Below are 21,443 nucleotides of genomic sequence, written 5' to 3'. Positions count from 1 at the left end.
CTGTAGGCAGTCCTCTGCTTGCAGCTCCAAATGGACGCTGCCCTGAGGAGAGATGAGCAATGTTTAAGGTTTCTTGGAGGATTTGGCTCAATTGCCTTTTATGTCACATTGCTACTACTACTCAGGCTCCTCAGCCTGTGGCACACAGTGGGCACTGTCAAGGGGAAGTGGTTATTGATGTGAAACTGCTAAAGCAACAAAGTGGTTGGGAAGCAACTTGGATGACTTAACAATGCCGCTAAACCTAAATTGTAATATCCTATACAATTGCGATAGGTTCGGGGTAGACTGTGCTCCTGCCCCTCCTACCATATGCTAGCTCAGCTCAGATAAGCAATGAAGTATATAACCCTCTAGTTAGAACTTGACAGCAGGGTGGATTTGATTTAAATCAAATTGATTTTAAATTATCATTTAAATTGATTTAAGTCACTACTCAAGAAGATTCAATTTAACCATGGTTTTCTACATAAAAGTGCATTCTTGTTGGTTGTTATAACCTTAATGCATCTTCTTCACAACTCAGAGAGAGGGAGGTTTTGTTTTTAGAAGGTACACACTATACATTTCTAAAGTAATTTATTTTGAAAACTTTTCAGATTAGTTTCACAGCTATATCAGAGAATGAATGATTGTTTTTGGTTATTTCATTTACCAAAGGTAATTGAAACATATTTATGAAGTCATTGGGAGGTGAGCTATCTTCAGTTCAACAGGTTAATCATTAATATTTGGCAGATTTTCTTGCCATGCTGTATTAGGAGGAGGACATCACCAGACAAGATATTTAAATTGTTTTAGTTAACTATAACAGGGGTCGACAACCTTTCAGAAGTGGTGTGCTGAATCTTCACTTATTCACTTTAACTTAAGGTTTTGTGTGCTGGCAATACATTTTAACGTTTTTAGAAGGTCTCGCTCTGTCTATATTATATAACTAAACTATTGTTGTATGTAAAGTAAACAAGGTATTCAAAATGTTTAAGAAGCTTAATTTAAAATTAAATTAAAATGCTGACCTTATGCCGCTGGCCCACTCAGCCTGCTGCCGGCCTGGGGTTCTGTTCACCTAGTTTGGCAGTGGACTAAGCGGGGACTGCGGGATCCCAGCTGGTAAGAGGCCAGCAGTTGGGACCCCAGACTGGCAGTGGACTGAGCGGGGCCGGCGGTCGGGACCCCAGATCAGGGGGTGCAGCTGGGAATGTGGGTTTGTGTGTGCAGAAACTCCTGTTTAGTGCTCAGGGTTGGGGTGGGGATATGAGAGGCTGCAAGAGTCAGGGTGTGGGATGGCTGGGTACGTGTGGGGGTGCAGAAGTCAGGGCTGGGGTTGTGGCGGTGTAGGGGTCAGGGCAGAGGGCTGGGTGTGTGTGGGGGGAGTGCAGGGGTCAGGGAGAGGGCTGGGTGTGGGGGGTTCAGGGGTCGGGGAGAGGATGGGTGTGGTGGGGGGGTTCAGGGGTCAGAGCAGAGGCTTGGAGTGCTCGGCTCATGGGGGTGCTCCCAGGAGAGGAGGAGGGGCAGGAAAGCACCATGTTGGGAGAAAAAGCGGCGGAGGTGGGAGCTTGGCTGCTGGCCAGATCAAGCTTCTGCCTCCGCAGGAGAGGGCAGAGGGGCTGAGGGGTCCAGGACCTTGGCAGGTAGCAGCATGCCATTAAAAAACAGCTCCCGTGCCATCTTTGGCACACGTGCCGCAGGTTGCGGACCCCTGAACTAAAACAACATCATTATGTATTCTGGATTTTATTCTTCAACAGCAAACATATAATATCTTAACAAAACAAGTATATGAATTTTTGATTTTAGTTCAACATTCAAGTTTTTTAAAATCAGGTTTGTTTTTGTTAGTTGTTTTAACTCAAATAGTTAAATGAAATATTTAAATAAGCTGATGTACCCCTTGGGAAGACCTCTGTGTCCCCTCAGGGGTATGCGTACCTCTGGTTGAGAACTGGCTTAACTGTTCTGAGTTTTTTGTATTTTTAGGGGTGCTTATGAACAGAATTCCGCCAAGAGAGCTTAAGTACTTCAGGGATAGTAACCTTTATAAACACCTGAGAGATAGAACTATTTTACCTAGAAATAGGTTAGTTATTCTTCATCATACTCTTCAGTCGGTTCTTCCCAAATGCCCTGGTCTCCTTTTACAAGAGGCAGTTATCTTACACTTATCTGTGTTACTGGAGTATGAAGCTATTTTGAATAACTTTAAGAATCTTGAATCTAACATGACTAGCAGGACTGTGTGCAGACTGGACCACATTCACTTAAGGATAGTCAGGGTACTGTTTTGAAATTTTTTAAACATTTCTTCACTCTTTTTAGTGTAGACCGTTATTTTCCAAAACACAGGTCTGTCTTGGAATTTACATGGGAACAGGATTGCTGGTGCTATGTGTTGACCTCATCAGTCCTAGAGTTAAGATTAATGGTGGGAGTGGAACACAACTTTTTTTCCTTCTTAAATACATTCCGCTTTATTGCTCTTCAGGATTATGTCCCTATGTCCATTACCAGAAAATATAACCAGCCATTGTATTACCTGATTTTGCTCTGGTTCGCTTCTGCCTGACATATTTATTTTGCACTGTAGTAATGGTGGATGGTATTTTCTACTGTGCATCCTATAATCTTATGTTACATATGTTTCTTTCCTTTATTAAAGCTTTCAGGCTATTGCATGTTAAGGTTGAGAAGAACAATCTGTTCTGAAGCTGCGTTTTTCAGTTCAACTTACAACTATGCAAAGCTTTCCTTTTTGGACTAAAACTTCGGTGGCTAACCGTAGAAGTAATGCTGACTTTCAGTTATAACAATCACTTTTAAAAAGTGATTAGGATGATAAGATTCCCTACGATAGAGGAAGGAGAAATAAAAAAGAGGAAAAGATAAAAATTAATTTTACTAAATTTGTAAGCCCTTGCTAATAACCAAGTTTTGTTTTCTAGTGAAAGTGGCAGAAACAGTATAGAGAATACTCGGTCAAATCATCTGAGGTGCTGCTGAAATCAATAAATCCATTTTTTTTCAAGTTTAGGGAAAAACCTATACAAACTGTTTCCAGCTTTCTTTGAAGAAACTCAGTCTAGCATGTTCAGATTTGATATGTACATGTAAGCACATTTATATTTTTATACATGTCCATGTAGATTCTTACAATCTGTGTGCAGTAAGCATTTCTATAAAGCCTTTAAAATTGTAAGTTTTTTTAAAAAAATCTCAAGTTGTTTTGCCTGATCAACTGCCTGTGCTTTTTCTTTTCCTGTAGACTTACAGTAACTATAGCACACTTCTAATCCTGCTTTAATATTCATTGTACAAAGGAGCTCCTATAAAGAACACGTCTTGTTTATGAAAATACCCCTACCCCCACCAAAAAAAAAGGCTGAAATCTGTACAGTACTCAAGTGTACAACTATCAGAACTTACAGCCGTCAGTTTCTTGGTCTATTCAGCTTGTTCTTTAAAATAAGTAAGAAAATCAGCACATCTTTGTTTTAACAGTTGTTCAGTTTCTTCAGACTTAACCAGTTGTTTGTGTTTTGAAGAACCAGTTTCTTGAATCAGTTAAGAACCATAATAGGCAGTAAAATCATCTTAATCCCATCTGCACCTGAGAAGTAAATGACAAGTGTCTTCATCCAGTCTCTTATTATAGATAATCATGCTGGTTACACATTCCTGCGAAGCTAAGAAAAATAATCTCTGATAAGACTTTCAAAGTATATTTAAGCTATCCTGATTCTTGCCATATATGGCACAATAAACTGACCAAATTTGGTCAAATATTTTAAGCCAGTTAGTCATATGTCTTTAAATGTGCTGCATGTGTAAGCTTTTGATTCTTAGCAACAATATTTTTATGGGTTATGTGTTGGCAGTTTCCTCTTATGTATACTTTAAAATGTAGAAGAGGATTGTGCTGTGGATAACTAGTGCCACAAAAAAAGGGCTGTATATTTTGCGATGCAGAATGAATACACTTTAAATACCCTCCTTTTTTTCTTCTTCTTCCAGATAATGCTTTTGAAAGAGAGGTTGCCACATCTATTAAGTGCAATACTCAATTATTGCAACATTGAAAGCTGCATAGTTAAAACCAGTCAGGAAATGCAAAGATTAAGTTCCAAAGCTAACATTAATTTAACCACATTATTTATCCTGGCGTAATCAGTTTTTTTTGTCAAAGCCCAAATTTCTTGGGGAAGGTCTAGTCAAGTTCCAGACTCCAGAGAAGATGATGATGATGATGGTAATAATAAAAAAAGTAAATACAAGATTTTGGTGTCAGTTCAAAACCATCTGGTGATCCGGATTTGGCCTCCGGTCCACATGTTGACTACCCCTGCTGTACAGTATACTCCTTGTACTTGGTGATTCGCATTAGTCTATGAATTTTTAAACAGAAAAACAGGAATAGAAAATATCGCATATATGCATTGTAGCCAGGTTAACTTGACTGTTTATACTCAACTTTTGTTTTTATTCTTCAGTGAAATATTAACGTAGTTACATTAACAACTTACTGCATTTAATTTCCTTTTCTTTGAATGATAATATGATCTTCCCTTTACAAAGAAGGTAGAAAGGATTTTTGGAGTAATATTAAATCATTAACTTTCAGTAGTAGTATGACAAATTTGTAGAAAATTATATCAAAGTGAAAGTATATTATAAATGGTCACTTTATTTGTGTTGTATCTGAAGAATAATACTTCTGAGGTGTTTAGGACCTCTTCAGTAGAAGTGCTTCTTTCAATCTCTTGGCTTGTTGGAGTTGGGGGGAAGCATATTGTGGCATAGTTTAGTAGGTTAAACTCTGAGGAAAGGTCCTGTGCATGTGTCTGAGTCCTTACTGTCCTAAATCAAAAAGGACCTTCTCTCTGCATCCTGCTCTGCCCTTTTAAGGGCAGCAGTATGGAAGTTGGCAGGGAAACCTATTGTATACCCCCTTCTGAGGAAAAATACTCTAACAGGAGGAAAGCAGAACGGCAGGTGGTCAAGTTGAGGAACTAGAAAACGTCTGTTCTTGTATATTTATGCAGCACCAACAAAGGTGAATATGTGGTAATTCATGCAGCTATATAACAAGCAGAATACTCTAGGGCTGTGTCTCTAGAAAACATGTGGATTATTTCTTGCAGTACACTGAAATTGATACTCAGACATGTGTCTTTTAAAGGCACAAATTCATAGACAGCCAAAAGGTATATAGTAGCTCAGGGGTGGGCAAACTATGTGCCATATTCGGTCCACCAGCTGTTTTAATCTGGCCCTTGAGCTCCCGCTGGGAAGCGGGGTCTGGGGCTTGCCCTGTTCTGATGCTCCAGCCAGGGAGCAGGGTCGAGAGCTGCTCTGCATGGCTCCTGGAAACAGTAGCATGTTCCCCCTCTGGCTCCTACACGTAGAGGCAGCCAGGGGGCTCCGCTCCGTATGCTACCCCAGCCCCAAGTGCCGCCCCTGCAGCTCCCATTGGCTGGGAACCACAGCCAGTGGGAGCTGCAGGAGGTGGCTCCTGCGGATGGAGCAGCATGCAGCAGAGCCGCCTGGCTGCACTTCCGTGTAGGAGCCAGAGGGTGGACATGCCGCTGCTTCTGGAGCAGCTTGAGGCAAATGCTGCCCAGAGCATGCACCCACTCCCCCCCCCCCAATCCCTTGCCCCAGCCCTGATCCCTCTCCCACCCTCCGAACCCCTCGGTCCCAGCTGGGAGCACCTCCCTACACACCAAAGCCCTCATCCCCAGCCCCACCCCAGAACCCACAGCCCCAGCCGGATTCCTCCCCCTGCATCCCACCTCCATCCTGGAGCCCCCTCCAGCACCCTGAATTACTCATTTCTGGCCCTACCCTGGAGTCCACACTCCCAGCCAGACCCTTCACCCCCCCCCCCCGCACCCCAACCCCAATTTCATGAGAATTTATGGCCCGCCATGCAATTTCTATACCCAGATTTTGCCTGCGGGCCAAAAAGTTTGTCCACCCCATAGTAGTTTAAAGAATAAAAAGGTAGCATGGAATGTCATTTGCAGTGGAAACTTCATGAAATTGTAGAAATGCAATATTACTTCTCATTCTGTACTTATATGCCCAATCTGCACTATAGCCAAAAACCAAAACCATAGTGGGGCCCCAGTTGTTAAAACTGTAGTCCTCCGTCCCAGTTAAAAGAATATCATTTTATGATATAGATAGAACCTTAACTGGTTTTCTAAACAGTGCTAAAGTACCAACACGAGTTAATTTACTTGAGTATGTAGCATAGCTTGAGGAACAGATTGGGTCCCATATGCAATATTAAATGGAGCCATGTTGTAACTAGGTTCCCCAGCATAGTTATAGTTGTAAACGAAGCTTTATAGGAAAGACCCTACTTAATTTGCAATGTTGCAGATCCCTCAATATTAGATCTCCACTGCAATTTTGATTTTAATTAGCTTACTTGCCACAGTCCAAAATTTTGCATACATTTTGAGTATACAATTAGTTGTGTACTGCACTAATATTCAGTGCCTGTAAAAATGTAAAAGACAAATGTGACTGGACTTGATTTCTACATTAGTTGGTTAACACTTTTAGTCTTCTGAATTTTATATTGTACCAGTCACTTTTTTTAATGACTGTAATATAGCTGTAGCAAAGTATCTGGTTTTTTTTTGTTTTTTTGTTTTTTTTTTAAATTAGACTGCATAACGTAGAGGGTAGCCTCATAGCAGAGTGTGTATATTGTTCCAGCAATTTTTTCTTTAACAAATAGGTCTAGTCCAGCGTTTTCAAATTACTGCTGTTAGTAAAGGTCCATTACAATATTGGTTTTCCATGTCTTCTGTGCAACTTTGGCGCAATTATTTGAAGAACATCCCGTGATTCAAGTAGGGACTTATTTAGGAAAAAAAATTAGGCCTCAGGTAGAACAAATCCATTTGAGGACTTGATAGATATTTGTGTTAGTTTTTTGGCGCAGTTTTTCCTGTTTTTGTTTGGTTATTTGTTTGGGAATTTTTTCTTTTTGATGATAAAGAACTAAAACTTCAGTGTTCTTTTTTCTGAAGGTTTTTCCCAGAAAAAAATTAATTTGAAGCAAGACTTTAATGTGAATTTTTTAATGTTTCTTTCCTTCTAGGCTTGCATAGATGATAACGTAGATATGGTGAAATTTCTGGTGGAAAATGGAGCAAACATTAATCAACCAGATAACGAAGGTTGGATACCTCTACATGCGGCTTCATCCTGTGGATATCTTGATATAGCAGAGTAAGGATTCTTTCTCCTATATTAAAAACGTTTGTGTATATATATTACTGTTTTGCTGATAGACTGTCAGGAGCAGATGGCATTCATAAACTTTTTTTACTTTGTTGTGGAGCTATCTGAGACATTTCATATATTATTCTTTTAGCTGTCTATTCTTTTACGTACATACCTATTGGACATCTTAAAGTAGCTTATTTTCCTTTTTATGCGCCTTATCCAGCCAGTTTTCATAGGACCCCTCCACATAAGTCTCAACAGTCAAGTGACAGTTTCAGAGCTCTTTTCCCTGTAGTACAGTTGGGACTTAATTTTTTTTTATTTGTATCCTATAAGCAGGTTTAAGCCATGCCCAAGGTTAGTACCAGTTCATAACAGGACCCATTCTTGGTTGTATTTGCAATTTTGATGCTTTAATTTTTCAGTCGTGTGATTGTGTAACTTTCTCTCCTGGTTCTTCTAAATTAGAACAGACTATTAGGATCAGCGTTAAGGGTCAGTTATCGACATAATTAGTCAGACACCCACAGAGTCCAGGAAGAGGCTTCTTTTTCTTCAAAAAGGCTGCTGAGTGCTTCTGAAGATGACATGATAGCAACTGGAGAAATTTGGTTATCTATGAAATCATTGTCTCCACTGGAAGGAACGATCTGTTTGTAATAAACTTGCTTTGATGGGTCAGAATAACATATACCTCTCCATGTAGATTTCCAAGTGTTGGCCACCATGCTGTTCTTGCCATAAAAAGGCCGCTGTGTCTGTTGCTTGTCTCTTTGGGTTAAGGTAAATTCCATTAGTTCTGCAGTATTGAGGGTACTGTCTAATCCAGCATTAGACTTGGAGGAAAGTAGGCTGTTTTTTTTTTTGAATATATAGCTACCCTAGTAATTCCTATGACAAAGGACTGAAATTGTAAGTTCAGGGGGTAGGGTAATTGCCATCCTGGCCCATGAAAGATTGGGAAGCATTTATAATGAACCTAGTGGGTACATGGATAAAAGATGAGTGAAAAAATCTGAAACCTGTCTTGTGTACCAGTTTTACAGCCAAGAATTTAAAGGGTTTTTTAGAGAGAGAAGAGACTGTTTTCATCCTTTTGAAAAAGATGGGACATATTGTGGCTGATGGCTGCACAGTCTCTGTAATTTGTGTTCTGCCTTTAGATATTGTGTAAGTATTTGTAATGGTTTCACGTATTTTGAGTATGTTTTGAAAATATATACCATCTCACAATGTGATAGTTATTTAAGTCAATAGGGAAGTTTTCTGGTGTCATACCATTTCTAGGGCATTAAAAGCGGTAAAGCCCCCTGCTTTCTTCCCAAGAAAGGGTGCTAAAATAAAAATTTTGATTGAACATTACAATTTGCTGTTGGCAAGCAGACTCCAAGCTCAAAGGAAAGAGTGTTGTTTCCCATACCAATGAAAAAACATGCTCCTTCAGCTCTTGAGTAGTTCTCTGTGAAATGTACCATTTTGCAGAAGCCAAGCATCAGACATTTTATCTTCTCTTCCTGCCTTGCTAGGACTTGTCTTCAGTGGTCTCTAGCTCTCCCCACAAAGAGGAGGTTATTGGATTATGGTACATTCTCCCTGCATTTTTTCCATGGGACCAGTGAGTAGGAGTTTGGGAATCCAACTTGCAGACAGGGAGCAGAGGATGCAGCAGGATTGCCAGATGGGCTGCTTGGATAACTGCACAGCTAAGGCCCAAAGACTGTGAAGATGAGCTGCTGAAGCTGATTACAAGCATTTCCACATATAGTGGAAGGGAAAAAGTCCTGAGCAGGACTCAGTGGGCCATATCACAACTATTGAGACTAGTGGAGCTGAGCTGTGGACAACAGGAGAGGGAGGGAGTGCATTCTCAAATAGACACAATTTACATTAACAGGTGTTTTCAGCTGTGAACTAAAATTGTGTGGTTTGAAGGGAACAAGAGAATTGCTGCACAATTTGGAGTTTTGTCCTGTTTCCCACTATATATATATATATATATATATGGGGCACTGGGTATAGATTTCTCATCTGCTCCTGTGACAGAATGCAAACTTTCTTGCAGAATCTCAGGTTGGATACAGTTTCCTCTTCATGACTGGATCCAGAAAGTTTGTTGTTCTTTGAGTGATGTACATGTATTCCACTTGAGTTGTGCATGATTTCATTGTGTCTCAGGCAGGAAGATTTTCCTGGCAATGTCTGTTGATTTGCACCTAAATTATTCTCCACATGCTCCAAATTGAGTGAGGGAAGAGGTGGTCAGCGATGACCACTGCATGTTCCTCTGTTGCCTAGGAAAAACTCATACTCCCTGCAAGTGCAATATCTATCAGTTCTTCCCTCGCCAAACCTGTTGAACTTGTGAGTTCAGCCTTAGAAGATTCCTAATGGACCATGCAATGAAGCCTGAGTCCAATCCTGGCACATCAGACCTTTTTTACTCAGGTAGAGGTACTAAGAAGTGCCTCTCCAAGCATGGTAGTATCTGAGGATAACCAGAACAGGGCTAAAGACTCCGCTAATGACTCTTTGAAACAGACATGAGGAGGGTAAGAGAAACTGATCTCACAAAAAATGTGAGAAATTCCCCTCCAGGCCCTATAAGTCAGGCAAGATTCTGTGCCCTAGTATAGGAGCATCATGAGCTGCCAAGGAATATGGTACTGGTGAGGGTAAGAAGCCAGAAGATGTCTCCTACTCAGACTATACCGATACTGAGAGAGGAACTGTTGGTACCAAAGGATGTGGCCTGTCTGAAGCCAGCACTACTAGTGCCACCAAAGGACAGAAGGCCTGTCCGTTCTCCAGCGTGAAGGGCTGGATATGCTGCCAGTTAATGAGGCCATCTTAGAACTGGCCTGTCCAGTCAGTTGTGCTCCCAATCCAAAGAGAAGGAGCAAAAATATTTTGTGCCATCTAAGGGGACAGCATACTTATTCTTGCACCCTATTCTGAGGCAAGCTGTAACCAAAAGGAAGAAGCAACACCATCCGAGATCTGCACCCGCTGATAAGGAGGCCACAAATTTAGACCTCTTTGTAAGGAAGAACTTCACTTCAGTGAGCTTGCAGTTCCGCATAGCAAATTACCAAGCATTGATGTTGAATGATGATTTTATTAATTGCAGTGAGTTATTTGAGTTCACCAACAACACTCATTCAAGAAGATAGATTTCAGTTCCAATCAATTACTAATAAAGATAAATTGCTAGCTATCTTGGCCCTCCAGGCCTCAGTGGATACAGTCTCCCACTTGAGGGGAACTTCATGATTCTGGCTGTGTGGCTCCAGATTTTCCAGAGAAATTCAGTCCATCATGATCTGGCTTTTGAGGGCAAAAAAAGGAATCATTACATTCCCTGAAAAAGTCGAACAATCCTTCACTTGCTGAGTATCAACCATACAGGAAATACACAGAGTCTAAACCCTACAAGTGACAGCCAGCTCCCAACCATTCTACAATCAGAGGGTGGGCATATAAACTGCCTAAGAAATGCTAGAGGATGAAGTAAAATGTAAACAATGTCATCCCTTCATTCTACTTCCCGCCTCAGCCTCCCACCAAGAAAACCTTTTGACAGGACTTTTGAGAGCTTTAATTTAGTCCACCTGCCACAGTTATATGTTCAGGATTCTTATACTCCATTTGCTGGCTGCCTAGCTAATTTTTCCCAGGCTTAGTACCATATAATAACAGATAGATGGGTTCTGGAAACAATCACCACTGATTATATCAGTGGTGGGCAGCATGTGGCCCCGGGCTGCCTGCCGTCCATCAGAGTAAACTGATTGCAGGCCATGAGACACTTTGTGGACATTGACTGTCCCCAGTTATGGCCCCTCACAGCTCCCAGTGGCCACGATTTGCCATTTCCTGCCAATGGGAGCTGCGGGAGGCGGCAGGCCACAGGGACGTCTGCAGAATGTCTTGCAGCCCACAATCAGCTTACCGTGATGGGCCATATGCTGCCCACCACTGGGTTATCTGATAGAGTTGCCCTCTCTTCCCCTTCGCTTCCCTGTTCAGGAACCCCTCTCATTAGTGGATGCTCAGGCAAGAAGTAGACTCCCTGTTCTGTGTGGGAGCCATAGAACCTGGTACCTCTTCAGCATAGGAGAAGAGTAGTTTACCCAAGATATTTCCTCAGCCCCTAAAGGGAAGGAGGCCAAAGGCCCATACTAGATCTCAACTGAACATCTTCATCTGTGGTTCAGATGGTAGATGTTTAGCGAGGGCTTCAGTAATCTCCTCACTAAACAAGGGCATCTGGTTCATAGCTCTCAATTTGAGACTTATTTTCAAATAGACATTCCTCCCGCACATAGGATATTCCAGAGATTTATCATGGGCCCAGGTCATTACCAATACAGAGTGTTCCCCTTCATTTCTCAACAGCACCAAGAGTATGTACAAAGGTGTTACTTGTAGTGGCAGCTCATCTATGTTCTCAGGGTTCTCCTACTTAGATGACTGCTCACAGTAAAATCCTATTAGGAAGTACAGAGCCTTATCATAGGGTTATTAGCCCACCTCCATGAACATATGGCACAGGGTACTTGGATCCTCTCCCCCCCCACCAAGAATCTTGCATATAAACCTTCTGAAGTTGTGTGCAGTGCACCAATCCTGCAAACAATTCCTCTTCTTTAGTTGGGTCCCTCATATCTGGGTCATTTCAGACAATGTGACAGGCGTACTATATCAACAAACAAAGTAGGGGGAGCAGAGTCCACCCTTGTTTTCATAGAAGTGGTCAATCTACAGAAGTGTTGCATTCGCCACCACGTTGCCCCCTTCCACTGCAGACTTTCTAGGAATGCATAACACATTGGCAGACAGCCTTAGCAGAAAGTTCTCCAAAGACTGCGAGTGCGAGTTATGCAACGTGGTGCCACAGACAGCTGTTGGAAGTGGAGATTTCTATTGTGGGATCTCTTTGCATCTCAGGAGAACAAGAAGTGGCTGACCACCTGCTCCAGAGCAGTTTAGGGCCACAACTCCAGAGCTGATGTGCAATTTACCACCCGTCTTCATCTTATCTTGAGTCCTGAGGAAGATTAAACAAGCTGGAGCATTGGTTATCTTCATTGCTCCCCAGTAGCCCAAGCACTTCTGATTCCTGAGTATTTTTCAGAACTCCTCACATCCATGTATCCATATTCCCCTCTTCCCAGACCTACTAACTTAGGAGAAAGGCAAGATCAGACACCCCAGCCCAGCATCCCTCTATCAAAAAATGTGGTGTTGGATGGCTGACAGACCTAGAAAAGTCATGTTCAGAGGTGATACAATCCATCCTTAGCAAGAGTAGGAAAGATTCCATGAGAAAATGCTACATAGCAAAATGGAAAAGATTTCCATACCTGATGCCAGCATCATTAGATTCCCCTGAAAATGTCTGACATCCCTACTGTTATGTGTTCTCTAAAAATGACAGGGCTATCCATCAGTTCCTGGTGAGCCCACTTGGCAATGTTAGCACTTTTCACCCTCCAGGGGACTGTCTTTGCTCATATTATAGTGAGATTTCTGAAAGGACTGATCCAGACCTTTCCTTCAGTGCTGAATCTACCCATTTATAGGACCTCAGTCTCGTCCTGTCAACACAGATGAATACCCCATTCTAACCTGTAGTCTCCTGTTGTTTAATACATTTCTTTATGAAAGTTGCATTTCTGATTGCAGTCACCTATGCTAGAAGAGTGCGTTGGGTGTCCTTATGACTGACCCTCTCTCTATAGTCTTTCATAAGGATAAACTCTCCTGGAGATTATACCCTAAATTGACTTCTAAAGTCATCTCTGGGACCCCAGTGCCCTTTACCTCGGGGTTCTGCCTCAGCAGTACCCCACCATGCTCTGGGTCTCCCTCCCAGGGGAACCCCCAACCCTCTCAACCCACCTTGCTACTGCCAGTCATATAGCCCCCATTCACTGGGGAAGACTGCAGTCTGTAAAGACCATTCATCATTGGCAAGGGGTTTGGACCAGCTGCCTCTCCCTAAACCCTCTGCAGCCCCAGTACCTGTTTTGACCTTTTCCCCAAGGCCTGCAGCCTGAGTTGTTGCCAGGCTAGAGCTCCCTGGGCAGCCAGGTCTTTCTCCCTCCAAGGCTTCTCCCTCTTCCAGCTCCTGGCTCACGGCCTTTTTATAGGGCCAGCTGTGGCTGCTTCCCCAATCAGCCTAGCTTTTCCCAGCTGCAGCCCTCTCCAGGGCTGCTTTTAACCCCTGTTCTTCAGGCGTGGGGTAGCTGCCCCACTACACAGATCATCCAATTACTGTCTTTTGAGTGAAGTTCCAGGAATCCGAGAGGATAAGAAGCTTTACTGTCTTCTATCTACAAAGGATGAAATTCTTCAGAAACTCTCCCAGGCGCTTGTTTCCTTTGCTGAATGCATGGGAGATAACTTCATCTCCATACAGAGTCTGTCCAAATGGATTTCATGCTGCATCCTGCTTTGTTGTGAGCTCCTCAGGATGTGAGGGCCCACTCAAATAGAGCCCAGGCTACATTAGTAGCCTTGCTTCAAGACCTCCCTTTCTCAGAGGTCTGCAGTGCAGCTCTTTCCATACCTTTGTGAGACATTATGCTCCCAGTACAAGTGTCTACAGCAGAAGCATCTCTCAGAAGAGTAGTCCTCCAATCTGTGGTACAGTAAAGTTTCTTCCATTCTCCTTCTCAATAAATACTGTTGATAAGTCACCTCAAGTAGAATACACATAGGTACCATGACTTGAAAAAGAGAGGATGGTTACTTTCCTTGTACGGTAACTGGAGTTCTTAGAGATGTGTGGTCCCTATCTATATTCCACTACCCATCATCCTTCCTCTTTTCTGCAGAGCCTTATCATAGGGTTATTTGCAGTGAAAGGTGACTGGAGAGACTATCTTATGCCCTTGGCTCAAAGCATGAGGAGGAGAAGAGTGCAGGGACAAACCAACGGATGCTGCTGGCAAAAATCTTCCAGGCTCAGGCACATGCAGTGCATGCACATCTCCAGTGGAATACAGGTAGGGACCACACCTCCTGAAGAACTCCAGTTACTATACAAGGTGGTAAGTAACCTAAGGTGGTAAATATCACTAAAGTTTTTTGTTTTCCCGACACTTCAGGCTTCTTTTCATTAAAGTTCATATAGTAGTATAGATTGTCATGGATTTACGAGGCTATAAAGAAAAGCCACTATATTTTTCTAAAGGTCGTGAAGACTTTTCCAAACATACATCAAGAGAAGCGTATGAATTCAAGCATTCATCTTCTTTCTAGCATTTCCTTTATAATGTGAAGATTGTGTTTTTGGTGTGGAGTGACTCCTGCTCCTTCCTTGCTTGCTTTTTGCATCGAAAGGCTGGTGGCGGTGTATTCTGGTGACTGTTCTGCTCTCATTGAAAAAAGACTGAGAAAGCAGAGTGTTGGATTTTTGTGCTGCCCACCCTGCAGCTGCTGAAACACTTCTGCAGCCAAGTAATCTGCTCTTGCATCCCCTGCTACTGTTGTAAGGGATCCATAGAGGCTTCCTTTCAGACTTACAAGGGGTTACAGTTTCTTTTTTTTAAAATGATGTACTTTGCAATAAGTTAAGATTTATAAACAAAGTCAGGGTCATTGGGAGGAAAAATGTTGTACTAAATTTTACTTTTAATTTTCTCAAGTTTCTTACCTTGATGATAATCCAGAGCTTGAAGCAAGATAAAAAAGGGAACTTTCCCTCCAAGTATTGCTGCTCTGAGTTGTAGGGGACATCTAATGCCAAATACATAATATATAAATTATACACACAAAAGTACATTAAACATTAAGGTTGCCTACTTGATTTTTGCCGTTTTTTAACATATGGTTGTATATGTATTAATTTTCTAGGTTTAAAAAAAAATTAAAGAAACAGATTCCATCATATGGCATTGTAGTGACATCCATATGGTCATCCAAGAGGGTTGGAACCTTCAGGTGTACTGCACAGACCACTGCCATTTGAGTTCAGGGAAATAACTGATAAAGGATGAAAACCTCTACTACTGCTATGTGGAGCAGCATTAGAGGGGGATGAGGCATGTTGCCAATGGGCTTCATGTATAGTTACGGTAGAGGGATGGTGAGAATCATGAATCTTGGATTCCAATCCAGGGTCTGGCAGAGGGTGTGTTCTTGTGGTCAGAGACCCTTCTGTCCCTTCTCCTCCAATCTTTCTCTATCCCAGTGCTGTCTCTTTGCTACCTCAGCTCCTCTGTCCAGTCCCATTCTTCTTGCCTAACTACTGTTTCCCAGTCCGAGTTTCTCTGTGTTTGTATGGGTAATTTCGTTAAGTGGGATGCTGGAAAGCTGACATTATCGCTATAGGACAGAGTTAAAGCTTACAATGTACAATAGTGCTTGTGGTAAGTTGTGAGTCTGTAGCTGGAGGTATAGATATTTTATGCCACCTCACAGTACATAACTGTTCATTTCCCTGCTTTTTGTACTGGGTGTGTGTGTGTATATATATATGTGTATGTGTGTGTACACACACACACAGCTTTTAATAAGTTTATTTGTTTTTAGGCTTTTTAACTGGCAGGGAAAATTCCCCTGCCAAGCAGAAGTCTGAGCTCTCTTACTGAGCCTCCATAATACAGTACATTTTCAAATGATTGTTCAAACGTTCACCAGTCCTTGCAGTCTTGTGTTGTAGGAAAATCTGTCCGGTACAGACCTCTGGAATGAAGTGGAAATAGTGCATGCTTCTCAAAGGTTAAACCTGCCCGTGTGTGGCACAGGAAGTGTCCATAATGAGGAACATGTGACTGTTTTATAATGGTCTTAAGTATAAAATCTGCTTGTTAAGGGCGTCTTCTCATTTTGTGAATCTAAATTTTCGAACCTTGTCGCCCTTCTCTTCCGCAAAATCTGTAACAGATTAAAAACAGATTTTATACATTAACCTGTTATCTGTTGCTTAGGCTGTGACGCTCAGTAGAGCATGTGTATTCTACCTTTTGCTTATTTGGAGCCCAAAGGGATGGGGATTGTTGTGTGGGGTAGTGTCTGAAGAAAAGTCCTTGCTCAGCCTTCTGATGTGGACTCAAGGAGGGAAGGTGGTTTATGGTTTTATGCCACAAAGTTCAGTTAATGCAGTCCCCTCATAGTTTTTCTGATCCACTTCCAAAAAACAGTTCTTATGTTCATGATATATACACAGGAGTTAGATAAAAAGATATTCTTGCTGGAAAGTTAGACATAATTCTACTTTTGTTCTTAAAATTCAGAACGATTACTTCAAAGAACCCCAAAACAGAGAAACAGAGCAGGCTTCTCCTTAAAACCAAGAAGAACAGCTCTCCCCACCTTACTCTAAGCTGGCTTTCTACACACTACACCTCTACTCCGATATAACGCGACCTGATATAACACGAATTTGGATATAACACAGTAAAGCAGTGCTCCGAGGGGGGGGACACGACTGCGCACTCTGGCGGATCAGGGCAAGTTCAGTATAATGCGGTTTCCCCTGTAACACGGTAACATTTTTTTGGCTCCCGAAGACAGCATTATATCGAGGTAGAGGTGTAAGTGTTGCTCCCAGATCGCATGCCTCGCTACAGAGCCCCCTTCCCTGCAAGCAGGACCAAAACCCTTGCTGCCGTGCCCCCCCCCTCCCCCCCCCCCCCGCATTAAAGAAATAGCTTGCCATTCCAACAGAGTCTTCAGGACACCACACCTTCAATGAATGCAGTGTATCCTGCCAAAGTTAATGCCAGCCTCCCACCCCATGCAATGATTCAGGAAAATCTCACTCCCTTACGCACACACAATTAATGCAGGAACTCTCTATTCTAAACCCTCATTGGGTTGACTACCTCCCTCCTAATGGCCCAGTTAATGTCTACCTTCCCTTTTAGAGGATGGCAGTGGTGGCTACTGCTGCTCAGTGACTCTCAGATGTTGCAGTTGAGAGATCAGGAAGGGAAAGAGAAGCTGCTCAGGATCTGTTTTTGAACAGGGGGAGGGAGTGGGAGAAAGAGAGAAACTGTTGGGCAACACGTTTTTAACAAGAGGGAAGGAGGTAACAAAAATAATTCAGCCACTCCCTTCTTCTCCCCACCTATGACTGGGCCAGCAACTTCCTACCTGAAAAATATTGTTGGTTCCTTCTGATTTATTTCCTTCTGTCACTTACATCTCTTTTGGGCTTTGGAGTGACAGAGAGGGGCATAAGGCCCCAGAGCTGCAGGAGGAGCATCTTCTCTTGCCTGCTTGCAATCCCTGTTACAGAAAACACCATATGAGAATGCACTGAAGTACAAATAAGGTATTCATAGATTCCAAGGCCAGAAGAGACTATTGTGATAATCTAGTCTGACCTCCTGTATAACACAGGCCGCTGAAATCCCCCAAAATAATTCATAGCTCATATGTTTTAGAAAAAATCCAATCTTGATTTAAAAATTCAGTGATGGAGACTCCACCATGATCCTTGGGAACATGTCATCCCATAACCTTCTCTTAATTAAGCTAAATAGATTGAGTTTCTTAAGTCTGTTACTCTAAAACAGGTTTTCTAATCCTTTCATAATTTATGTGGCTCTTCTCTGAATCCTCTCGAGTTTATCAACATCCTTCTTGAATTTTAGGCACCAGAACTAGGCACAGTATTCTAACTGCGTTTTCAGATAGGGTAAATACAGGGATAAAATAACCTCTCCACTCCTACTTGAGATTTCTCTGTAGTATGCATCCCAGGATCACATTAGAACTTTGGTCACAGCGTCACACTAGAGCTTACCTTCGGCTGATTATCTATTATGACCCCCAAACCTTTTTTCAGAGTAACTGCTTCCCAGGTTAGCGTCCTCCATTCTATAAATAAGGGCTGCACTCTTCTTCAATGATATATACATTTAGCTATATTAAAACACACATTGATTTGCACCTAGTTTACCAAATGATCCAGATTGCCCTATATCAGTGACTTGTCCTCCTCATTATTTAACGCTCCCCCAATTTTTGTCTCATTTGCAAACTTTATCAGTAATAGCTTTGTTTTCTTCCAGGTCATTGAAAAAATGTTAGTGTAGGGCCAAGAATTGATACCTGCAGGACCCAACTGGAAACACACCTGCTCAGTGATAATACCCCACTTACAGTTACATTTTGAGACTTATCAGTTAGCCAGTTTTAATCCATATAATGTTTGCCGTGTTAATGCCAGGTTAAATTCTAATGAGGAAAATAGAAAGGAGCATAAACAATGGCAAATGAAGTGTAAAAATATAATTAGGAAGTCCAAAGAAGAATTTGAAGAACAGCTAGCCAAAGACTCAAAGTAATAGCAAAATATTTTTAAGTACTTCAGAAGCAGGAAGCCTGCTAAACAACCATTGGGCATTCGAGATGCTAACAGAGCAGTCAAGGATGATAGGGCCATTGCAGAGAAACTAAATGAATTCTTTGCATCGTCTTCACGGCTGAGGATTTGACCTGAGCCGTTCTTCTTAGGGTGACAAATCTGAGGAACTGTCCCAAATTGAGGTGTCATTAGAGGAGGTTTTGGAACAAATTGATAAACTAAACAGTAATAAGTCACCAGCACCAGACAGTATTCACCCAAGAGTTCTGAAGGAACTCAAATGTGAAATTTCAGAACTACAAAGTGTAGTCTGTAACCTATCATTTAAATTAGCTTCTGTACCAAATAACTGGAGGATAGCTAATGTGATGCCAATTTTTAAAAAGGGCTCCAGAGGTGATCCAGGCAACTACAGACTGGTAAGCCTGACTTCAGTACTGGGCAAACTGATTGAAACTATAGTAAAGAACAAAATGCTCAAACACATAGATTAACATAATTTGGTGGGGAAAGGTCAACATGTTTTTTGTAAAGAGAAATCATGACTCACCAATCTACTAGAATTCTTTCAAGAGGTCAACAAGCATGTGGTGATGGGGTTATTAATCCAGTGGATATAATGTACTTAGATTTTCAGAAAGCCTTTGACAAGATCCCTCACCAAAGGCTCTTACGCAAAGTTAGCTGTCATGGGATAAGAGGGAAGGTCCTTTCATGGACTGGTAACTGGCTAAAAGATAGGAAACAAAGAGTAGGAATAAATGGTCAGTTTTCAGAATGGAGAGAAGTAAATAGTGGTGTCTCCCAGGGGTCTGTACTGAGACTAGTCCTATTCAACATATTCATAAATGATCTGGAAAAAGGAGTAAACAGGTGGCAAAATTTGCAGATGATACAAAACTACTCAAGCTGATTAAGTCCCAGGCAGACTGCGAAGAGCTACAAAAGGATCTCTAAAAACTAGGTGACTGGGCAACAAAATGGCAGATGAAATTCAGTGTTGATAAATGCAAAGTAACGCAAATTGGAAAACATAATCATTTTAAACATAAAATTATGGAGTCTAAATTAGCTGTTACCACTCAAGAAAGAGTTCTTTGAGTCATTGTGGATAGTTCTCTGAAAACATCCACACACACTGCAGCAAACAGAATTTTGGGAATCCTTAAGGATGGGATAGATAATAAGGCAGAAAATATCATATTTCCTCTATATAAATCCATGGTACTCCTACATCTTGAATACTGTGTGCAGATTTTGTCACCCCATCTCCAAAAAGATATATTGGAATTGGAAAAGGTTCAGAAAAGGGCAACAAAAATGGATTAGGGATATGGATCGTCTTCCGTATGAGAAGAGATTAGTAAGACTGGGACTTTTCAGCTTGGAAAAGAGTCAGTTAAGGGGGGATATGATTGAGGTCTATAAAATCATGAGTGGTGTGGAGAAAGTGTAAATAAGGAAGTGTTACTTACTCCTCATAACACAAGAACTACAGGCCACCAAATGAAATTAATAGGCAGCAGATTTAAAACAAAAGGAAGCATTTCTCCACACAGCACACAGTCAACCAGTGGAACTCTTTGTCAGAGGTTGTTGTGAAGGCCAAGACTGTAACGGTAAAAAAAAAAAAAAAAAAAAAAAAAAAAAAACACTAGATAAATTCATGGTAGATAGACCCATCATTGGCTTTTAGCCAGGATGAGCAGGGATGGTGTCCCTAGGCTCTGTTTGCTAGAAGGTGGGAATGAGCGATGGGATGGATCACTTGATTACCTGTTTTGTTCATTCCCTCTGGGCATCTGGCATTGGTCACTGTTGGAAGACAGGATACTGGGCTAGATGATGGACCTTTGGTGTCACCCAGTATGGCTGTTCTTTTTACTTGGAGCTTTTGAAGACTTAAATTGTTTAGATTGGCTCAGATGACAGGGCATTTCATTACATAGCTGTATATTTTAAAATTGCTGCTTACAAGTGGATGTATGGCTGCATCATGAATTAAGCTGAAATGTTCATAGTATTTGTGGGCGTTTTTAAATGAAAATTCTTCAGATTTGCCGGTAAATGCTACTCATTATGGCTAATGTACACACACATCTTTGTTCAAATGTTTAGCTGCTTGAGTGCTGGTAGGTATTTCTGATATTTAATTACTAGTAAGTACTATACAACTTTAATTAGGTCTTCAAACAAGCATCTGTCACTCTCTAAGACCATGTCTTCACTACTGACTTCAATGCAAGTTACATCAACATAAAGCCATTGTAACTACTAAATCTACTGTGTGCTTTGCGTACTTGGCACCTTGCACTGGCACTTCGCATACTCACCAGGAGTGCTTGTGTTGATGCACAGGGTGGTGTGCTATGGGTAGATATCCTAGTATGCAACCTGCCACCATCCACCGCACCATCTTTTGGGAAGTTTTGGCAATGCATAGTGGGGCAGAAACTAGTTATTCAGGGTGACTGGGAGCAATAGGTCAACTTCCCAGCATGCAGCTATCTCCATCTCATAATGTCATTTATATACTATAATTTTCACACCATTTAAAAAAAATCCCATGAACCTATGGCCCTTCTCGCTGTCAGTCATCTCTGACAGAAGCCTGGAGCTGCACAACCCTCCACTGTTCTCATAAGTATTGCAAGCACAGGATGTACAATCCTCCAGTATTGCAGAGCAATAAGAAGAACGGAATCAGCAGGAACATGATTTCTTGGAGGACAGATTTGCTGTGGGACATAGTGAGAACCAGTTCAAGGTTGTTGGTGGCATTCATGGAGCAGCTGCAGATGCAGCACTGTTTCTGGGTCCAAGAAATTTGCACTGACTGGTGGAATTCCATCATAATGCAGGCTTGGGATGATGAGTA

At 41.8% G+C, this 21,443-nt stretch overlaps 1 protein-coding gene across 4 annotated transcripts in view; it reads left to right on the top strand.

Annotated features, from left to right (window-relative positions):
• The window catches only part of PPP1R12A (protein phosphatase 1 regulatory subunit 12A), a 232,753-nt gene that overhangs the window by 67,928 nt on the left and 143,382 nt on the right, over positions 1-21,443 (top strand). For all 4 annotated transcript variants that reach the window (XM_050934674.1, XM_050934656.1, XM_050934680.1 and 1 more), the window contains exon 2: positions 7,115-7,245. In XM_050934674.1, coding sequence (XP_050790631.1) covers positions 7,115-7,245 — 131 coding nt within the window. The remainder of the gene's footprint in view (positions 1-7,114; positions 7,246-21,443) is intronic.

Source organism: Gopherus flavomarginatus, chromosome 1 (assembly GCF_025201925.1).
Source record: "Gopherus flavomarginatus isolate rGopFla2 chromosome 1, rGopFla2.mat.asm, whole genome shotgun sequence".
NCBI lineage: Eukaryota > Metazoa > Chordata > Testudines > Testudinidae > Gopherus > Gopherus flavomarginatus.
The sequence above is the reverse complement of the archived record's forward strand: the minus strand, read 5'-3'. Positions and strand labels throughout refer to the sequence as shown.